The sequence below is a fragment of the Pezoporus wallicus genome, unplaced genomic scaffold (genome assembly GCF_028554395.1).
Source record: "Pezoporus wallicus isolate ANWC-B61680 ecotype Strahan unplaced genomic scaffold, APGP_CSIRO_Pwel_v1 contig_5352, whole genome shotgun sequence".
Classification (NCBI taxonomy): Eukaryota; Metazoa; Chordata; class Aves; order Psittaciformes; family Psittacidae; genus Pezoporus; species Pezoporus wallicus.
The window spans coordinates 4390805-4410995 of NW_026639660.1; the positions used below are offsets into that span (position 1 = coordinate 4390805).

General features: G+C 38.2%; 1 protein-coding gene across 4 annotated transcripts in view; it reads right to left on the reverse strand.

Annotated features, from left to right (window-relative positions):
- Positions 1 to 20191, reverse strand: part of BTBD9 (BTB domain containing 9) — a 184930-nt gene that overhangs the window by 44926 nt on the left and 119813 nt on the right. For 2 of the 4 annotated variants that reach the window (XM_057415462.1, XM_057415466.1), the window contains 2 exons: positions 18391 to 18469; positions 12564 to 13659 (listed from right to left, as the gene is read on the reverse strand). The exons of 1 other annotated variant lie outside the window; for it this stretch is intronic. In XM_057415462.1, the coding sequence (XP_057271445.1) occupies positions 13465 to 13659; positions 18391 to 18469 (274 nt within the window). In that variant the 3' untranslated portion in view covers positions 12564 to 13464. Of the gene's footprint in view, positions 1 to 12563; positions 13660 to 18390; positions 18470 to 20191 lie in introns of those variants that run through there. One more of the 4 variants, XM_057415464.1, reaches the window with a different exon arrangement.

The following is a 20191-nucleotide window of genomic DNA, read 5'->3' on the forward strand; positions in this document are numbered from 1 at the left end:
TGTCATCTACCTGGACTTGTGTAAAGAGTTCGACACTGTCCCACACAACATCCTTGTCTCTAAATTGGAGAGACATCAATTTGATGGATGGACCACTTGGTGGATAAAGAACTGCCTGGATGGCTGCACACAAAGAGTTGTGGTCAATGGCTCAATGTCCGGCTGGAGACCAGTAACAAGTGGTGTCCCTCAGGGATCGGTGTTGGGGACAGTTTTGTTTAACACCTTCATCGCTGACATGGACAGTGGGATTGAGTGCGCCCTCAGCAAGTTTGCCGATGACACCAAGCTGTGTGGTTCGGTTGATACCCTGGAGGGAAGGAATGCCATCCAGAGGGACCTTGACACACTTGTGAGGTGGGCTGATGCCAACCTCATGAAGTTTAACCATGACAAGTGCAAGGTCCTACACCTGGGTCGGAGCAATCCCAGGCACAGCTACAGGTTGGGCAGAGAAGAGATTCAGGGCAGCCCTGCGGAGAAGGACTTGGGGGTGTTGGTCGATGAGAAAATGAACATGAGCCGGGTTCAGTGTGTGCTCGCAGCCCAGAAAGCCAACCGTATCCTGGGCTGCATCAAAAGGAGCGTGACCAGCAGGTCGAAGGAGGTGATCCTGCCCCTGTGCTCTGCGAGACCTCACCTGGAGTATTGTGTGCAGTTCTGGTGTCCTCAACATAAAAAGGACATGGAACTGTTGGAACAAGTGCAGAGGAGGGCAATGAGGATGATCAGAGGACTGGAGCACCTCCTGTATGAAGACAGGCTGAGAAAGTTGGGGCTGTTCAGCCTGGAGAAGAGAAGGCTGCGTGGAGACCTCATAGCAGGCTTCCAGTATCTGAAGGGGGCCTATAGGGATGCTGGGGAGGGACTCTTCATTAGGGACTGTAGTGATAGGACAAGGGGTAATGGGTTAAAACTTAAACAGGGGAAGTTTAGGTTGGATATAAGGAAGAAATTCTTTACTGTGAGGGTGGTGAGGCACTGGAATGGGTTGCCTAGGGAGGTTGTGAATGCTCCATCCCTGGCAGTGTTCAAGACCAGGCTGGACAGATCCTTAGGTGAGATGGTTTATTGTGAGGTGTCCCTGCCCATGGCAGGGGGGTTGGAACTTGATGATCTTAAGGTCCTTTCCAACCCTAACTATTCTATGATTCTATGACAATACAGAGCATGTAGCACAAAGAGAACACCTTTCAAAAATAGATCTATTTGTACCAGATTCTCATTTCTTAAAATACACATCTTAAATGTTTGTTTCTTTAGTCTTGTTAAAAAGCAAGACCTTTTGAATGGTGTGAGTTGAAGACATTGCAATGAAGGATCAATAGTGAATTGCCTTGTTAAACAGAACAGACTTACAGAACTGCACCAGGAAGCCTCAGGTGTGCCTTAAGCAAATTTCTAATATTCTTACCATGCCCCGCATTGATATCAAGTATATTTGCTTGTGTGTGATCTCTTCATACATGTTGTGCCTAATAAAACCATGAAATCAGGCTGAAAAATGGCTATTCATTAAAAATAAATACATCTGAACAGAGCTCAGAGGTGGTCTCATGCAGTCTCCAAAGCAAGAGCAATTAGGAGTCACTGTTGCTAGAACAATTTTGATTTTTATATGGTTTAAAGCAGCAGTCCTGGAACCTGCAGCAAAGCTTTCTAAGAGTACAACATCGCACATTTTTGAAGCTCACAAATTCTCTGAATCAGATTAGGGATCTTTCATTAGCAAAGCATGTGCTTGAACACAGCTGATTCGCTTGTACCCATTTGTATACATCAGCTATGCAGAAATATGTGCAAGTATGCATGACTTACAGGCAAAGGCGGCAGTTAAGGCGTGCAATTGGAGAATAACAAAGGCGCAAGGCAGTAGCTAAGGGCAGACAGGGAAGATGGATGCTCTGGAGAGCAGTTACCTCTCCGTGAGGATGAGTAAACCCCTTGGCTATTCCACAACTACGCTTCCCTGGCTGGGGCATGTGGACTACCTGCATACAGCACATGCAGGCCCCAAGCAGCACCTCCAGTCTTCTAAGCACCAGACTGTAAGCAGTCATGAAAGACTATGAATGAAAGTGGGGACAAGCAAGTTGCAGGTAAAAGTGTATGACCTGACAGATCTGAAAATGTAAAAGCTATTCCACGGTGCACAAAGGCATGGGTCATCTGTTTATTCCTCCAGAAACAAATGACAGGAAAACTCAGGATGGCTTTGTAAAGGAAATAATTACCTCACAGATACACTTGGGCCCTTGAAAAAGTCAGTGAGCACAAGGATGCCAATCATCTAGTTTGTATATTATACTTAGGTTTCCAAGAAGCTTTTGATAAGGTTCTTCACAGAATCTCACTCTGCTATGGGCTACCATCAGACAGGATACCAGAACATGGAGACTGTTACTCAGCAAAGGCTCCAAGAGACTGAGCTGTCATAGGATGCAGAATGTCCTCTCATAAAGAAATAACTGTTCAAATAGGAACCCAAATACACTTTTTGTATTCTAACATTACCTTCTTTTGCCAATTTGATTTTAACACAGAGGTGGTGGTATTTCAGTGCTAAGCAATACTACTCTCTCCCTCATACATGTGCTGCGAAACTTCACATTCAAAAAGCACAGGGATATGTCTGATCAAACAGAGCTACAGAAGGGAGCATTTCCACTGACACATCAGTAACAACCAGCCTGCATGCTCTCTGCAAGCCAGTAGGGAGCCTGTGCAGCGGTCAGTTTGCTGCTGAGGGGAGCAAAAATCTGTGAGTATTTCAATTTCTCCCCAAGTCCTGCAGTCTTCAAGAAAAAAGCGTAACAATTTAAACATCAACATTCAGCATCTTAAAAAGCAGACAACAAGGTGTCCCTCTTCAAGTGGGACTACACTGGTCGCTGCATAGACCAGGCACATGCAACTACCTAATGACTCAGCTGCATTAAGGGATATTTTTGTGGTGCATCCACTCTTATTAAATGGGATCTATTTTTTTCTATACACCTTAGTAGTCCTCATGAGTTTGAGAGAAACCCCCCACTTTTCCAGCTACAGAAGGTTGGCATATTATTGTGGAGGAAAAGGGAAAGATAATGGCAAAGCACAAAAATACAGAGACTCAAATAAGGTCTTACATAATTAGTTCTTTTTTGCCTTAAGCTACAAGGCAACCACTGCCTACTTTCCAGAGTTAATTTGCTTAGTGCAGCCTACGAGAATATTTAAGCAGCAGTTATTAGAGGGTAAATTACAAAATGTGTAAGTAACAAAAATGTCTTGTTTATGTGCATTTTGCTCCATATAGTGAACGTGAAATGACTGCGATTTGATCTATATCTGGCCTTTCCACCTCAAACAATGTGTCACGGTGTTTAAGCTTCAATTGGCACTGCTCCTTAACAAGCGAGTCCATCACTTAGGATTAGAAATTACTTTGAAATAAATCCTCAGGCTGTACCATTCAAACTGACTCTGTACTCTGCTACTGTTTGGAGAGGAAGCTGTATTTCCACTTCAGTCTGCACTCCCTCCATGATCCCTGCCTGTTACTGGTGATTTTACAAGCCTACGCACAAAGATAAACTGGAATCTTACCACAGCAAGGAGAAAGAGTGTTTCTTCTTAGCTTTGCTCTCATCCAACTTGTTTTTTCTCCTCGCTGTGCTTTTAAGTGTATTTTTTCTTCTAGTAAAAGATACCCAACACTTGCTATGAATTGCATTATCTTGAACACAATCAAAATTCTGCCTGAGGGCTGCAATGGAAAATCCCCCAAACCCTCAGGAGGCCCCTATCCATCCAGATCAAGCAAAAAGCATTTACCTCTTTTTTAACTTGGATGCATGGCCTGGGAATGCAGATGGCTTCAGCTTGTGCTACTTCTCAGTGCCTGAATCATACAATTTTCTGGCTTACCTTCAGTCTGTACTCTATTAGGCAAACAATATTTCCAGAGTGAGGCTTCCTCGCATCAGTATTCCCACACCTTTCAAGTGTCACAATTTACTAACTGAGGTGAGTGGCAGCTTGTGCTCCAAAATCCACATACCCATTTTTTTTAACTGAACACCAGGATCCAACACTTTAAAATCCCATTTTACTCTCAAAATCTATTAATAACTGCCAAATTTATTAACTAATGTAGGGCTAATCAACACAAAAAAAAGAAATTATGTCTAACATTATATTTAATTATATTATGGCATTGTATGGTTTCCTGTGGTACCTCAGCTTCATCTTACAACCTGGTATCGACTTCCATCTTTTGAGTTTGACCTCTCAAGTTTCTAGGTAACAAAGGTTATATACATACATGAAAGGAACAGCATGACATACCTACCTCTGCTTAAAAGATTACACAATAGAGGAATGTATCGTTACTGGAGAACAGTCACTGCTTTAGGGCATGAAGTTCTGAAATCCAGGCAGGGCTTACAGAAATGCTGTTCAATATAAGAGGCTGATAAACACCTAATATTGACAAATCAAGCCCTCAGTGCTCCCACCTTTCATGGCAGTCCAATGGAAATGAAGTGCTACACACCTCTGAAAAATAAATTTTTTTTTTGTTTGTTTAAAAATAGATTACCAAGTCTCAAAATATTTGCCCCCTTTTTAGTGAAATAAAGTGAAATACTCATTCACACACCTCTTCCAGAGAGCACAGTGGCACATGATGGTCGCAGCCTCTGGCAGCTGTTGGTTCTCCACATTTGCATTGCTTCATGGATGCAAACTAGCCTGAAAGTCACTGTGAAAATCACCACTGTTTTCTATGTTGACATTAAAACCACAGAATTATGAATTAATATATCATTGATAATGATATTCATTTCCTCACCATGCTGGAAAAAACACTCCAGTTCTGCCAAAACTCTTCTATTTGCACATGCAGTATATGAGCAGCACCAGACAGGCTCTACCATTATTTTAACAGAACTACAGACAAACAGTTAGACACAAAGGATCACTTTATTTCTCAAATCACACCCCTCTCATTCGTGAAAAGGTGCACTTCTAATTGTCACTATTTTAAATATATTCTATATTTTCCTATGAAGTTAAATACTTTAAAGAAAAGTCCCCCAAGAAATAAATACAAAGCACAACAGTTTCACTTTATGATTTGCTTTGAGCATTGTCTGGTCCTGCATCTGCTCTGGCGAGTTTTGCTGCTCTTTGAAACCCTTAAAAAAGAAATCCAGAGCCAGCCTTCCTTGCTTTCCAGAACCCTCTGCTTATCAGCTGTTAATACAATATTAGAGCATGCATAGAATATAGTTGTTTAATAATTCTATAACTTTTATTACGCATGCACACATTGTTACTAAGGTTATAATCGTGACGCTTCTTTTTTTAGATGCTCATTAGAAAACTCTACGTTACAAAATGCTCATTTGATGATGTGCATGTCTGCTGGTGAAAAGCAAATCGGTACTAACAAGGTTTGCCGGGTTGTTCAATGGGTAACTTACAAAACCAGACAATTCCCAAAGTTACTGATCAGATCACTGCAGCACAACCTGCAACCATCATTTTACTTGAAATCTAATTAGCCCAAATGGTTGGCAATGTGTATCCGTTGTGGAATAAAATGTTACCAAGGTCATCAGAACATGCCACGTGGGGTTTATTCTCCTATGATGAGCACAGTCCAGTACAATAGCTCAGCTCCTGCTAACAGCCAGGAACAGAGTTCTGACGGTGCCATTTTTATGAGGGCTGTCATGGCAAAAGAGAAGTGAAAGTAGTCCAGTGCAGGCAGTATCGTGTTCCTTCAAGGAGCTGAGACCAGAAAGCTAAAGCACTTCCCGTATCAGAAGTTGTGCTCCTGAAAAGGTTTTCTTGAAAGAGATACCAGTATGAGCCTGAATGGGCACAGCTGTGATTTCATCCCAGTTACACACCTGAGACGGTATTCCTGAAAATGCAGTCAGGGTTTGGCAGGTTGATTTCGGTACATACACATGCACCTAAACAACATTCAAAGACTGCGATAGTCTGAAAACTTTAGCTGAAACTCGTACCTGTTCACAACAAGGTCTGAGGTAGTTTAGAACCACTCTACGCTTAGGAAATAGAGAAAGAAGGAAAGGGATGTAATGCACAAAACTTTTGAGGTGCAATAATAATTGCTACACAGAAGGGGAATGCAACTGTATAGTTTTAAACTACTGTTCGTCAAGAAAGGGGAGCACTGAGATAAATGAATGAAAAAGTTCATTAAATGCTGAACTTTTAGCCTGGCTCCTTCTATTTAATTTATGACCTCTGTAGTAACGTGTAACTTCATGAAGTAACAGTAACATTCACTTTGGAACAAACCCAATGATAATAACGAAATTGAGCAAAGCAGAAAGGAAAGAAAAATTTACAAGATACTGGAGGAGGTTAATGGACATGGGTGCTGAATTTAGGTTTGGACTTAACTTAGGTAAGTCTGCACAAAGCCTGACCTACTACTTAAAACCTCTTATTGATTTTTCTCTCCAGGGTAACAAACAGACTGCAAAGAGAGCACAAGCTCCAGAAGGGCTACTATTTCCCATATCCACAGACAGCCAAATTTAAATTTTGCTCACCAGCACTTGACAGTCTAGTGGTTGTTGCCTTTAAAGTCTGATGCGAATGAATGGGGCTGAGGATATTTTATTCAGCATTTGACAGAGGTAAAAATAAACTAAACCCAAATCATTAATAAATTATAAATTGGAGGAAAGTTCCAGGGAACACCACAGCAACAGTGCTATGATGCTGGGTAGAGAGGAAAAGAAAGGAAATAACAAGAAGATTGGAGGAAGCATGTAGCAAAACCGAAGAGCTGTGAAGACTGGAGACAAACAGAACTAGCTCAGACCCCAAGAATCATTTCTTTGTGTTTCTCTTCCTATAAAAACCACTAAAGCCTTGCTCCCTACTTCTCTCCCCTCCCCTTTTGTTTAGCGCTGCCCATTCAGATGAGCGATAGATTCCTTAACAAAATTTCCTACATTAAAAGAAAAAAGGACATGTAGAAATACACCTCTGCAAACAGAGGTAGGTAACACATACATTGTGCACACATAAGAGTCTTTCACCCAAATGATTCCTTGCAACTCCAGCTCTTCCTGTGATATGTTTCTAATCTAATCATTTAAGCTCCATAAACATTATATTATTGCATAAAAGCATTCACTCAGAGTATTTGCCTCTCAAAATCAGTGACGCAATTCCTGAAATAGATCCAAACCATGCTACACCAATGCCCTTGTTATTAAAACTGGCATAAACAAACTTACAGAATGACCAAAACAGGATCCTGACCTGCAGAAAGCAGAAATCTGCCCCTATTCTCCAGCAATGAGCCCAACTTGATTGTTTCAAAAGCTGTTTCTCAGCATGACAAATCTCTATGGAAATTGCTGTGAAGAATTCTACTATATCTTAGCAGCTGAAAATGACTTAAACCCCCTAACAGACAGCTACAGAAGATGCCAAAACCCCAGTTCTGTGGCCTGACCGTGCTTCAAAAGCACAATCTAAAATTTTTATGTACTGACTTAACGTCTACTGTTAAACACATTTATCACATTATAGGTATTAACCATAGATCACCTAGTAACTATAGCTCAGGAGTACAGAGACAACAGATGTGACAAAGTGATATAGACCAAAAGTGATTTCCTGTGTGTTTCTGGCAGGTGTGCAAGCTCCCTGCTTCCTCTACAGAAAGAAGCTGTGGTAACTATTCACTTGGATTACGTGGCACACAGTTTTAGATGCACAAACTCCCATCTGTTAACAGTAATACTGCCCAACTTACTTGGTATTATAGGAGTCACCTGGTAGTTTTTGGACACATAGGTATTTGCTGTAAAAGACCATACAGGTCAGTTTTGTAAATTCCTCAGACTACTTAATATAGACTGAGGTGGTTGATGTATATCTGCCAGTTTTCAGGAGTCACTGGGTAATTCTGAAAATCATGAGAAACTAGGTTACTTTCTTTTAACTACAGGATGAGTATCTGCATCAATAGAAGAGATGTGCCAAGATGAAAAATACCAAATAAGTGAGCAAAAGTTCTAACGCGGAAAAGTATTTACATTCTACCAACAGTGCAGCTCTCCTCCTCTACAACAGCACAGGACCTAAAGTAGCTGGAGGCATTGGAGAGGCATATTTAGACCTTTGTAGGGTGAAGCTGCCACTCATTCAGATTTTAGCCAAAGTGATCTGAACTTCCATGACGTTTGGGTAAAGAATCAATTACAGGGTTTTTTCAGAACACTGAGCTGAACTCTTCTAATAGGCTGGAAGGAAAAGGAAAAGAAGTAATGCTCTGATGTCTGGCTGGGTAATAATGTCTGATGCCAAGCGTGTGCAGAGCTGATTCCTCACTTTCACCATTTGTACACATCGTAGCAACTAAACACAGTATTATAAAGCTGGTATGTAGTTGCACTGGAATTCACTCTGTTGCTAAATACCTGCGGTTTCCTCGTATTAGACTGCTCTTTTTAATTTGGGCTTGCTTTATTTAAGAAAAGTTGCAGGGTGACTTTAAAACTATTTTTCTAGTAAACATTTCCAAAATTAAACACAGACCCAGATCCCATCATGGAATATGGGTGGGACTTTGACATTACTTCAGCCAAAGCTTTGCAATGAAAACTTGTGAAGGGCCAACAGAAAGTCTGCAGCTTTTTTTCAGCAGTTAACAAAAATCCTATGAAGGCTCACTTCGCAAGCACTGCAAGCCATAGCATACAAGGTAGCTAGGAGGAATACAGGCGTGTTCTCTGGACTGCATCTCTTTGAGATGAGCAGTTAACTTGCTCTATTTTATACACCTCTCTATAGTCAAATAACAACTGGGCAAAACCCAGCTTTGGACCTGCTCACTCATACCTTGTTTAGACATTTGCATTTTTTAAGCAAACATCAAATACAGTCAGCATTCCACAACAACAGCACTGCACACCTGCCTGCACGGAATTTTTTCTTTTTTTTTCAGTTTTGGAGCCTTAGAAGCTATTCTAAATTCAAGCTAAATAATTAGCTACTAGCTTAATTTAACATATGTATATATATGAACATTTACGTACACCTAAAAGTTGACACAGGACTTTTTTCTGAATCCTGAGTAAAGCTTTGTGGAGCTTATACACACACACATATATATATATATATATATGTCTCATTTTGCTAGTTCAACTGACAACGACAATCAATTCAAAAAGAACTAAGGATTCTAACTTAAATACAGCATTAACTGAAATGGGAACCATGCCTCAAGCATCCTCTGGGATCTAGAAATTATTATTTCTGAAGCATGGTTTAGTCCTCTGGCATAAAATGTTTACTCTTGAACACATTAACTCTTTCTGGCTCTGATTATTTGCTGACTACAAACAGTAAAATTACCAATGCATTCACTTGTCCATTTGACAGTGTATTTACACACCTATCAAAATCTAAGCCAATTAATAATTTCATAGAGAAATGCAAGGTCTACTTTCTGTGAAATCACATCTAAGTTCTAATTCCTTATTGACTGTCTCCGAGTGGGCATCACTGTATAACCAGAACCACTAACACAAAACAAGCAGACAAGAACGGCATTAACTTTGTCTTCTAATTTTCATACTGATTCTTCTAAATGCTCAATACATCACTGAATAATGAGTAGATGTTCGCATGCATTTGGTTGAGAAACTTAATTTACTTAGAGTGGGACAATTATGGACATCTCTCACTTTCTTTCATGGAAACCAGCTCATCAAATCAGATACTAAACTGAAAACTCTCTGATTTAATGTTATCACTAGTAAAGCTGAAGATGCATTAAATTCATTTGAATTTTTCAGCAATACTGTGAAGCACTGAGCTTGTAATAATAAACAAGAAAAACTGATTTTCATGAGGAAAAAAAGAAATTGAGCTCTGAAAGAAGAGAATGGCAACAAAGAACGGTTCATTCTCTAACAAAACGCGTGATTCCTCCTCTGCATTGCCTTTTACATTAGACATGGATTAACTTCTCTCATTGTACCTCCATTTAATATGCCATTTGAATTTGGTCTAGAGCTGATTGGCAGTGGCTGCACAATTTTTGCTCATTTCAGAAATTAATTTTCCCAGATACGTTTGGCTGTACATTTCCATGAATAAAAATCTTTTAAATGCACTTGGAATAAATTAATTAAATAAAGATACTTTAAAAAGAGCTTTACTGAGCTCCATGAGTTGAGCCTGTCTGAATTCAACCTATGGAAGAAAAACTGAGAAAATGAGTCCAGGGGAATTAAAGATACTAAAGTATTAAATAGAAATAATGGCTCAGTAGTGACAATATAGTTAGTTCCATTATGCAGAAATCTAGCAGCAAGTGTACTTTATCGTTTCTGACTAGAAATCAATGAATACCTGGTCAGTTCTGCTCTACACCTGTTGAAATAAAACATGAGTGATAACAGTTCTGAATAATTATAGTATTTCATCACTCTGATAAACTCTGATATTACGCTGTAACAGCACAACTTCCACTGAAGAAAAAAAAAAAAGAAATATTTCAGAGGAATATACAAGAACCACATATGAAATCAGGAGTCAGTAAATACAGACAATAATTAGAAAGAATGAGAACATTCACATCAAACCACTAATTAGTTCTGTGTGGTATCTTCCTTTGCCACTAGTAATATGCTGCTGACACAATGTTTGAGACACCTGTATTAGGCAATACAGATATTAGGGGTGTTTGCTGGAGGATAGTGATAGAAGACCAAGCACAGTTCAGGTCCCTTAAACATTTCAACATTATTTCTCTGAATAAAAAGGTAAAGGATTCCCACTAGAAAATATGAAGTTTGTCTTAAATGCCTGGGAGCTCTATGATCACATTGGACTCACCCCAGTTACAGATTCTGAGAAGAACAGAAGAAAATAAAGACATTAAGAAAGGCCATGTGTGACTGAGAATCAGACTAATACCAAAAAAATTATATTCACCTGTATGAAGGGACAATGCAAAGTTTTTAAGTTGTGACTGACTTTGTGGGGACTGGAAGGTCTGTAGTACTTGACAGCTTTTGCTTTGGGAATTGCTCAGATCTGTTCACTCAGATTCTTAGCAGAAGGTGAACATTATGGGAAATAAACAGACATTTCAGTTCAACAGTGAGTCATACGACAACATCAAAAAGACGTGCAGTAGGTTACAGTCTACAAGACTTATTTTTATCATAAAAATTAACTCTGCAAAAAGATTACAAGCTGAAAATCCTGTTCTTTGTCCAAAAGCCTGGACTCAAAACAGCTGGCACTAACTTATTAAAATCTTGTTTATTTTTTTAAATGCTCTACAATGGTGACTACTAAAGACTCAGAGCTAGGAAGTTACGCCCTTTGCTCAAACTGCAAAGAAATACCACCACTGACATGAGAGAACTTATCTACCAACGACAAGACATGCTCCATGCTTCGTAGTACTTTTAGCATGGATTACAACCAGAATTGAAAAGTAAAGCCAGAAAGCTTTTCTAAGGAAGTAAAAAAAAAAAATAAATTCATTTTTTTTTTACCTACACCTAAACAAGAGTTGTGTCCCCTGTAACTGGTCTCAATTATTTCATGCTCTAAAGGCTGTGAAGCCATAAGGTAATCAGCACCCTAGACTAGGTGCTAGCTGGCACGAGCAGTATCCTGCCTCAGAACTCCAGAGTGCCTGAGGCAGCTGTGGCAAATATTCTAAGCTATCTGTAATGCAATGGGCATGCATCTTCAAGAGCAGACATTCACAAGTCAGAAGACAGCAATGGGGAGGGGACGGCATGCAAATGTTAGAACTCAACTGTGATTTGGCAATGAGAAATAGTATATTACTATTGATAAAGTCTAATCGATTTTATCTGAATCATAAAAAAGGAAGCTTTTCTCCTCTGAAGTTTCTACTGATTCATTGCTACCACTTGTTATATTTCTTTCTGGTTTTGCACAACCAGTATCCAACAGGGAAATGCTTTCAAATTAAATAGTGTGATAAATTAACATACTATTTCCTATGTTGATATAACTCACTTTATCACTATGGTTATGCAAAGGAAAACCATATTTATCCTACACTAGCTTTGTTTTCTTCTGACAAGGCTATTTGTCACCACAAGAAATTCCAAGTTCATAAAACTGGACGGCTGACATGTCTGATATAATATGCTTTGTGAGGAGCAACAACCCCCCTAATCAATTTAGCCGATTACATCAGCATTTGTCTTAATACAAAATCACTTTAACCCATAGTGAAAGATCGGAATGGAGCTCTTCCGAAAAGCCACGTGGATCTGGAGACTAAGAGACTGCGTCATCATCAATGTGGAAAGGCTTAGAATAAGCAAAGTAGCAGGCAATGTAATCCAGACAGACACAGATAACAAATTCTGTGATTGCAAAGTAAAATCCAGATCTTTTACAATGCTGTGTAAAGCATCATATTTTATGAAGATTATGTGAAAGGTTTATGCACATACGGCCTTTGAATTTTCAGCTTCAGATTGTACAACATTTTTTACTTAGAAAAAAAAAAGGATCTGTATGTTCGAACAACTGCTTGTCACTGACCAGCTGCAGTTCCGCTTTTCTAAACCATTTTGGATGATCTGTTGCAAGTTTTCTTAGAAATACAGGTAAAATTTAACTAATCATCTTCAGGAACAGAAAATACATTTTTCTTCAAGGTGGGTGCTTGAATTAGGAATTTCCTTTTTGAGTGTAATAAATGACAATTTTGTACTTTGAAAAGTCAACTAAGGTCAAGACTAATATAGCATTCATTAATTAGTTTGTTGATATCATGAAGGCTTTTCTTGTCATCCCACTGATGAATGAAGGAATTTTCATCTCAGCAGGTAAACATGTTTGATACTTCCTCAATCTACAGCACATCATTTGCTACAGCCAAAAATAAGAGACATAGTGGAATACAGAGTCAAAACAATTTAGAAAACAGATTACTAGTTACAAAGGATGTGAATAAAGAGTAGCTTTTAAAAATAACATATGTTCTGGACTGATGTATTCCAAAAACATTCTCTTTGCTAATGGGAGCCTTCAGGGAACAAATACTTATTTCATATACCTTTCATTCTGCTTGAGTCATTTTAGATTTCCACTGTAGCTCTGCCTTTTTTTTTTCTTCTGTGCTCCTTGCCTTGGTTAGATTAGAGAGGTAGGGTGTTAATGGGATACTTGATGAAGATTGAAGACCTATTTTCTCCCCCCTCGGAGACCAGCCTGATTTGAACAAATTGAGGAGAGCGAAGCCGACTCTTCATGTCCTTGGGAAAAGCCTTTTCCATTTCAGCGTTTCCAGCTTTCAGACATGGTCCCCTTTGTTCAAAGAGAGAAAGAAAGAAAAGGTGCCAGCACAAGAAGGTTCCAAGTATCATTCTATGCAACATCAGCAGGGGTGCTAAAACCGCCTTTCAATCTCCTTTATGGTTGGTGAGCATGTGAACGCGAGGTGGATCCAGGAGGAGAATGCAGGGAACTAGTGCTTGCAGCTCGAACAGGGCGAGAAACAAGCTGCTGTCCACCAGTCCCCACTTCTGTTGTTGCCACTTCCTTACTACTCTCATCCTTGTGGGTACTGTTTTGTGCTGGGCACTCAAAATGCACACAGTGAAACACCTGGAGAGAACAAAGAAATGAAGATAAGGCAAAACAATTAAAAGCTGGGAAAAGCATGATCAAAGTAAGACAAAGTATATATGGAAGTATGCAGGCCAGATCAGTGCCAAAGTACTTAGTCAAATTAGAATGTTTCACCATGCAATCAAAACCAACTATCCATGAGCCATAAACATACTAACAGAGATATAAATGGAGTAAGAGAAAGCTTTCAAATAATACCAACCTTTACATATGGCACCAAAATTCAGAAAGATGGTTACAAAGCATACAGAGATATTTGTAAATGATTTTTTTCTTTGCCAAGTAACATAAATATCTACTACACAGTATCAGATGACAACTATTATATTGTCTTAAGCGTATCTTATGATCTAATTACTTCCTCAACAGACTGAATATTCATGCACACTAGAAATGAAATTTAAATCATTACGAATATGATTCTATTTCAAGATTGCCCTCTGCTGTAACAGCAACAGTAGCTCTACAGGCATACCTTGGAGTATGTAGAAAAGCATTCAGAGCATCCAAGAAGGCTGCTGCTTCATCAGATTAAATACTCCAAACAGTGAACATTTTCTGATTTTTCAAACAATACCTGGGACCCCTGTGCAGGTGAACGTGTCTTAAAAGGACCATATGTTCAAGCATTTTTTCCAATTTTATTTTCTACTTTACTTACTCTTGCGTCTACTTGTTCTTGAAGTGCCTGAGAGAAGGGGGAGGAACTGTTTAAAATTGCTACAAAGCTTCTTTCCATGTGAATTCTTGTTGCTATGAATTGCACAGCTTTGTCATGTACTAAACAAATAAATGTTTTCTTATACTAATTTAAAATCTGCTATTTTCTCATGCATAGCACTTTTATAGCTAAAGCTTAATGAATATTAAATCCTGAATTTTAAACATATTGTTTTAACTTAACTCTGTATGCTTTTATGACATTTTCTATTATTCTTCCTGCAAGTAGATCATGTCTTTAAAGCTGTTCTCACAAAGGCAGTATTTTAATCTTAACTGCCCTTTCCGAGACCCTTTCAAATTAATGTGTGCAAAAATCAAATACCATAAGCAAGACACAGGTGTACTACATATTCATACAAGACTACAGAATTTTGTATTTTCTATCCTTTCTGCAATACAACTGAAAACCCTATTATTCTTTCTGAGCACCCCCACTCGTGCACATTGAACAGACTGCAGCAACACATCTGCAATAGCCCCAGGGTCTTTTCTGTTAAGGTAGCTAGTTAATGCCAATTCTGGCAGCATACTTGAAATGAAGAGAAAACCGTATTTAATCACTGCTTTTTTTTTAACCCCCTTATATTGTCTTGTGTCTCTCAGTGTAAGAATTCTTGCAGGTTTTTATACTTTTTATGCAGATACATAGCAATGCACATTTATATTTCTCTATATAAATACATGCTCAAATAAAGATGTATTGCTATGCCTTTATATATACATGTATGAAGAGATTACAAATCTACACCCATACCCACACATAGACATATGTGCACAAATGGTTTTTCTTTGCCCTTCTTCTGATGAGTTTTTTTCTAAAGCTGAACTAATTTCTACAGTGGCATGAATTCTCTCCATCTGTTTACAGTTTTTGAGAAGCCAATTTTTGCATTCAACTATGCATCTTCAGAAGCCCCTTTTATATGCATTCCACTCCCATATAAAGTGGGATGTAAAGTAAACAGCTTTAAAGTAACAGCTACTTTTTCAGCTGCTTGTATCAGCATCAGGACATGAAGAAAACAGGATTATCTCATGTTCCACCTCGGTAAGCCACTGCTTTCCTTTAAAGGCAGCACAGCCTAATGAATGTGATGGATGCAGATCTCCAAGTCACATGATTCTATGTTTCTGATGTATTGAACAGCAGTAGTGTTTTTTATTCAAAACTTCAATTTACAAATTAATGAATGCTTTTTTAAATACGGTATGGATATGACTGCAGTTTAGCTAATACTAGTCTACAAAGTCTGAAGTTCCCAATTCTTAAATTGTAACTGTCCTTTTTACTGATTCTTTAATACTTAATGCTCAACATTTGGTACATTAACAAGCCTGTGAATTTACAGCACTGTTTGCTGTAACTCTGCCACTTCAATAAGCAGAGTACTGCTTGTGAAAGAAGCAGAGAGCACAGAAGTACAATTGAGTATCAGAATTACCTATTTCAGAATGATATTACTAAAACAACCAATCCTGCATGTGTTTCTCTCAAAAGACAGAGATGACAGTTCAGCATCATCCTGGGGTCAACAGCATGGTATACTTCTCATGGAGATCTTAAGACAGGTCTAACAAATAAAGCAGGAAGGCCAAGTACATATACATTGGTGCAGTAATTTGTAAGATAAAGCTCTCACATCAGCAACTATGTGTCCTTTCCAGGTCAGTAATACTGAAGAGGAACAACAAGATAAAACTTAAACAGTCGAAGTATTAGGTGACCTTTCTGACAAATAAATGATGGCAAAGACTAAGGAAAAATAATCCTTTTCTTTATAAAAGCAGGATGCCTGGAAGTCAGGTCAAAACAAAAAAAAAACTAAAAAAAACCCAACCAAACCCCACCAAAATCCATGAACAACATGTCTTTCAAAACTTGGAAAACATGGCATCTGAAACAGTAAGTTTAAAAGATGAAATGATTCACAAAATAGAGGAATTTTATGGGATTTTTTTTCAATCCCCCAAATCAGCTCTTCCCTTTGGAAAGTACAGACTGTGTTTCAAAGGTATATATTAGTAAAACAAATAGGGACTATTTTTGTACCTGTTACAGTAAAACTCCTTGATGAAAATATGCTGCCATTAGCATCTACTGCTTAAAATGAGAGTGGTTTGACATAAAATAAATACAGACAGCCGCGGGTAAGTAAATCTGGAAACTGCTTGTGTTCCTACTGAAGAGACTACTGAGACTACAGACTCCAGAACAAACCAAGAATTCGGCCACACTGTTATTAGTTACATTGGAAGTATGAAAACTATCGTGATACCTGATTTGGAAAATGAAAATTTATGACAAAATGTTACAGAGTATCTGTTTAATGCAAATCAAAAATGTAATTCAGTAATAGGTAGATGCTGATCATGTTCCTCCTCTACAATCTTTAGGAGAAGTAATAAAAAAAAGTGTTGCATACAGATTTTAAAAACAAAAGAGCAAAAGACCTAGAACAGCAGCATCTGTTTATAGTTCCACTGAGCCTCTATATGAACAGCTGTAACCTCAGCTTGCACATACTGATCTTCACTACAGTTATGCAATGCTCCATATAAATAACCACACAGGATATTATATTCCTTGAAAACAATAACCAATTTGAAATTAGAATTGTGTTTAAAAGCCAATTACTCTTCAGGGCTTAAGACTACCTTTGTGAATCAAAAGTTGGAGGTAATGTTTCCCATAGGCTGATTTGCTAAGTTTAAACACTGCACCTCATTCTTTTTTAATAGAGATGAGAACTTACAGAGACTGGCATGAGAGCAAACAAGACACTCTGTATGAATCAGTAATGGAAAAGGCCTTCTTCATGCATCTACAACAACCCTGGAGGCAACTTCTGATTCTGTAATTTTAAGAACTCACTGATTAAGACTGAAGTGTACACTGCAAGAGACAGTGCTTAGGAAAAAAAAGAACTGCTTTCTCAGTTCAACTGACTGGTCAGCTTCTTTCGCCAAGAACTAATGTTCACATCTGGTGGGGCATATGTTTGCAATAATTGCTCTAAAATTGGACATAAGCAATGCTATTTGACAATTCTCCCGATGCTTAAGAACCAGCAACCCCATAATCCTGAATATGACCAGAAATTGTGACTCCTAGAGTTGACAACCTCTAATTACTACAAATTTAATAGTGCTATCCACAGTTTATTGTAAAGTGTGAAAACACAATGATTTGTGGTAAACGACATGTATGGGATGGAGAGATGCCTGCATACATGCAGAAGCAGCAGCTTTTGGGGTCTTATAAGCTCAGCATATAAGGTCCTAATTTCCCAAAGACTTACATATAGTCTTAAATTCACATATTGTAAATTGTTTTACGGAAGTAATTTGTAAAATCCGGACTTCATCTGACACAATACACAACAATTACAAAAGACAGAAGCACAAGTAAACAACAAAAGGATGATACTGCACTCGGTCAGTCAGGGCAAAATATTTCTTTTCTGTATAAAATGAATTGAAAAGAGTCTTTTGGTTTGGCGACTACTGGTAAATGATTTACCAGATATGAAAATTAACTATAAGAGAATCTTATGCAAATAAGATGTTCTTATGAAGACTGAGATGCTTCGTATGATTTATTCATTAGAAAGAAAACATAAAGGTGAAAGAAACAAATAATCAGAGACTATACACCTTTCTCCAGTGCACTAAAATGGTATTTTCATCATACATGAAGTAAGGATTAATTTAAAACCAAACCCAACAGGAATGTTTGACGGCACTGTAGAAAGGTTTACTTTGCAAACCCCAGACTAGCAACAATCCCTCAAATCGAGAAAGACGATAACTCAATTCACAAATGCTCCAATGCAAAAGACATTCATTCTTATTTTGCTAGATTGCCAGAGAAAGAAAAATGAAGCAAGTACATTTTAGAACGCATTATCAATTTCATTGCAAGATATGGAAAACTGTGCTACTGCATATTCATGAAGAATATAGGTTTTCTTCAAAGTTCCTTACCTCATTAGCTGTGTTGTGTGTTCCGACTATTCTGATAAAAGATGCAGGCTGTTTATCAAACGTGATTGTTTGCCAGGATCTTCAAAAAAATTCCAGAAAGACATACCAATATTAAACACAGTCACAACAGCTTGCAGTAAAATATACAGAATCCATTCAAGTGACATTACGTACTATTATCACTTAATATGGTAAACAGAGAAACACTTCTCATCACCCAGATTTCCAGCATTCCTTGTTCCTTTTTATTTTTAAAGTGCTTTGACTCTGCTTGTATGTTTTCATACATATTGTATGCTACTAAAATTTGTATGCATGAATAACACCCATACTACTGCTCATAGGTAAAAAAATGGTAAAAGAAAGAAGCCTGAATCAAAGTCTAAAATCCGTGACTGACTCGTTAGATAAACAAAGGATCAGGTAAATAAAAGTTAATGCATCCACCTGTTAACTACTCATGAAAATTCATCAGAGCTTGGTTAAAGAAATTACAGCTCTAGGGAAAGAAAATCCCACACCCCCAAAACCTCAAATAAACTCCTTCTACTCTAAGTGGAGCAGTTGAGGCAGAAGAGCCAAGTTTCCCTTGTGCAGGCCAAGGTCCTTCCAGTAAATTACAGCTGACATACAGCATTCTTTGCAGTTCAGGCTGTATTTCCCATCCTGACACAGAAGCAGTGGGGAGAACAGACCAACCCCCAGAGCTGGAGTATAACTTTTTGGGCTAGACTGAGAGCAGAAGGAGTAGATTGGGAGCACTATAATTTTCCTTCCTCATTCATACTCTTCTGATCTGGGCGAGGTACACCACCTCAATCAGCCTAATACACAGCAGAAAACCAGCAATTCTTACCATACCTTTGTGTATGGTATTCACGTGATACCTTTACAGAATACACTGACAGTTAAAACAGAAGAAACAAAAAGAGTAGTGGGAACTAGAGGTTTCAGTCTGATGCGAGTCTTCCACTACACTAGATTAGTACTTGAAAACATCAGAATTTAAATTAATTCATATTAATTAAACATGAAAGCAGGATACATAATTTAACATTTTTTAGCAAAACCAGACTGTCACAGAAGGCTTCAGAAATAAAATGGATATCTTGATTAACTCATTACAGAAGAATAATATGGGATAGTTTTCCTGAATGTGTTCAGAACACCTTTGGAAGTGTTCAAGTAAGAAATAAGGGACCAAAGCAAAACGAGTAAAACAACACTTGCCACCAGCAGACTACCCCAAAGCCTGGCAGGATGAACTGCTTGGTTTCTGACTATTTGTCAAGAACTTGAATTCTCCCTTAGCAGGAAAACCTCTGTCACAAACATAGCATTTCTAGGTTTAATTTAGTAGACTATTACTTTTATCACTGCTGTCAGGTTATATTTGCTTAAAGAAGATTATGAGCCCAATCAAGACCTAATTTCAAGTAGTTTACTGGTATTACTGCATGAAGTAATGGATGTAATTAGAGTTACTCATCATAATAGAAGGGTGCAGTCTGTGTCAGGCCTCAGAGGTACAGCAGTTATCTTCAGTTAGCTACCTAAGGGCATCATTTATTTATATCCCTTACGTGGCTATGTCCTTCTTATTTTAAATTTCAGGTTGTTTCTTCAAGCTCTAAATAAAATATAAAATAAGAGTGAACTATTTTGTTGACTGTCTCAAGACCTGAAAGACTTCTATGATTTAAACTTTTTTTTTCCTTAAACATGGGAAAATCTCTCGAGTTTTCTACTAATATTACAGCCAGGCAGTTTCTCTTCATGGCCAAAGGTGAGTGGCTGGGAC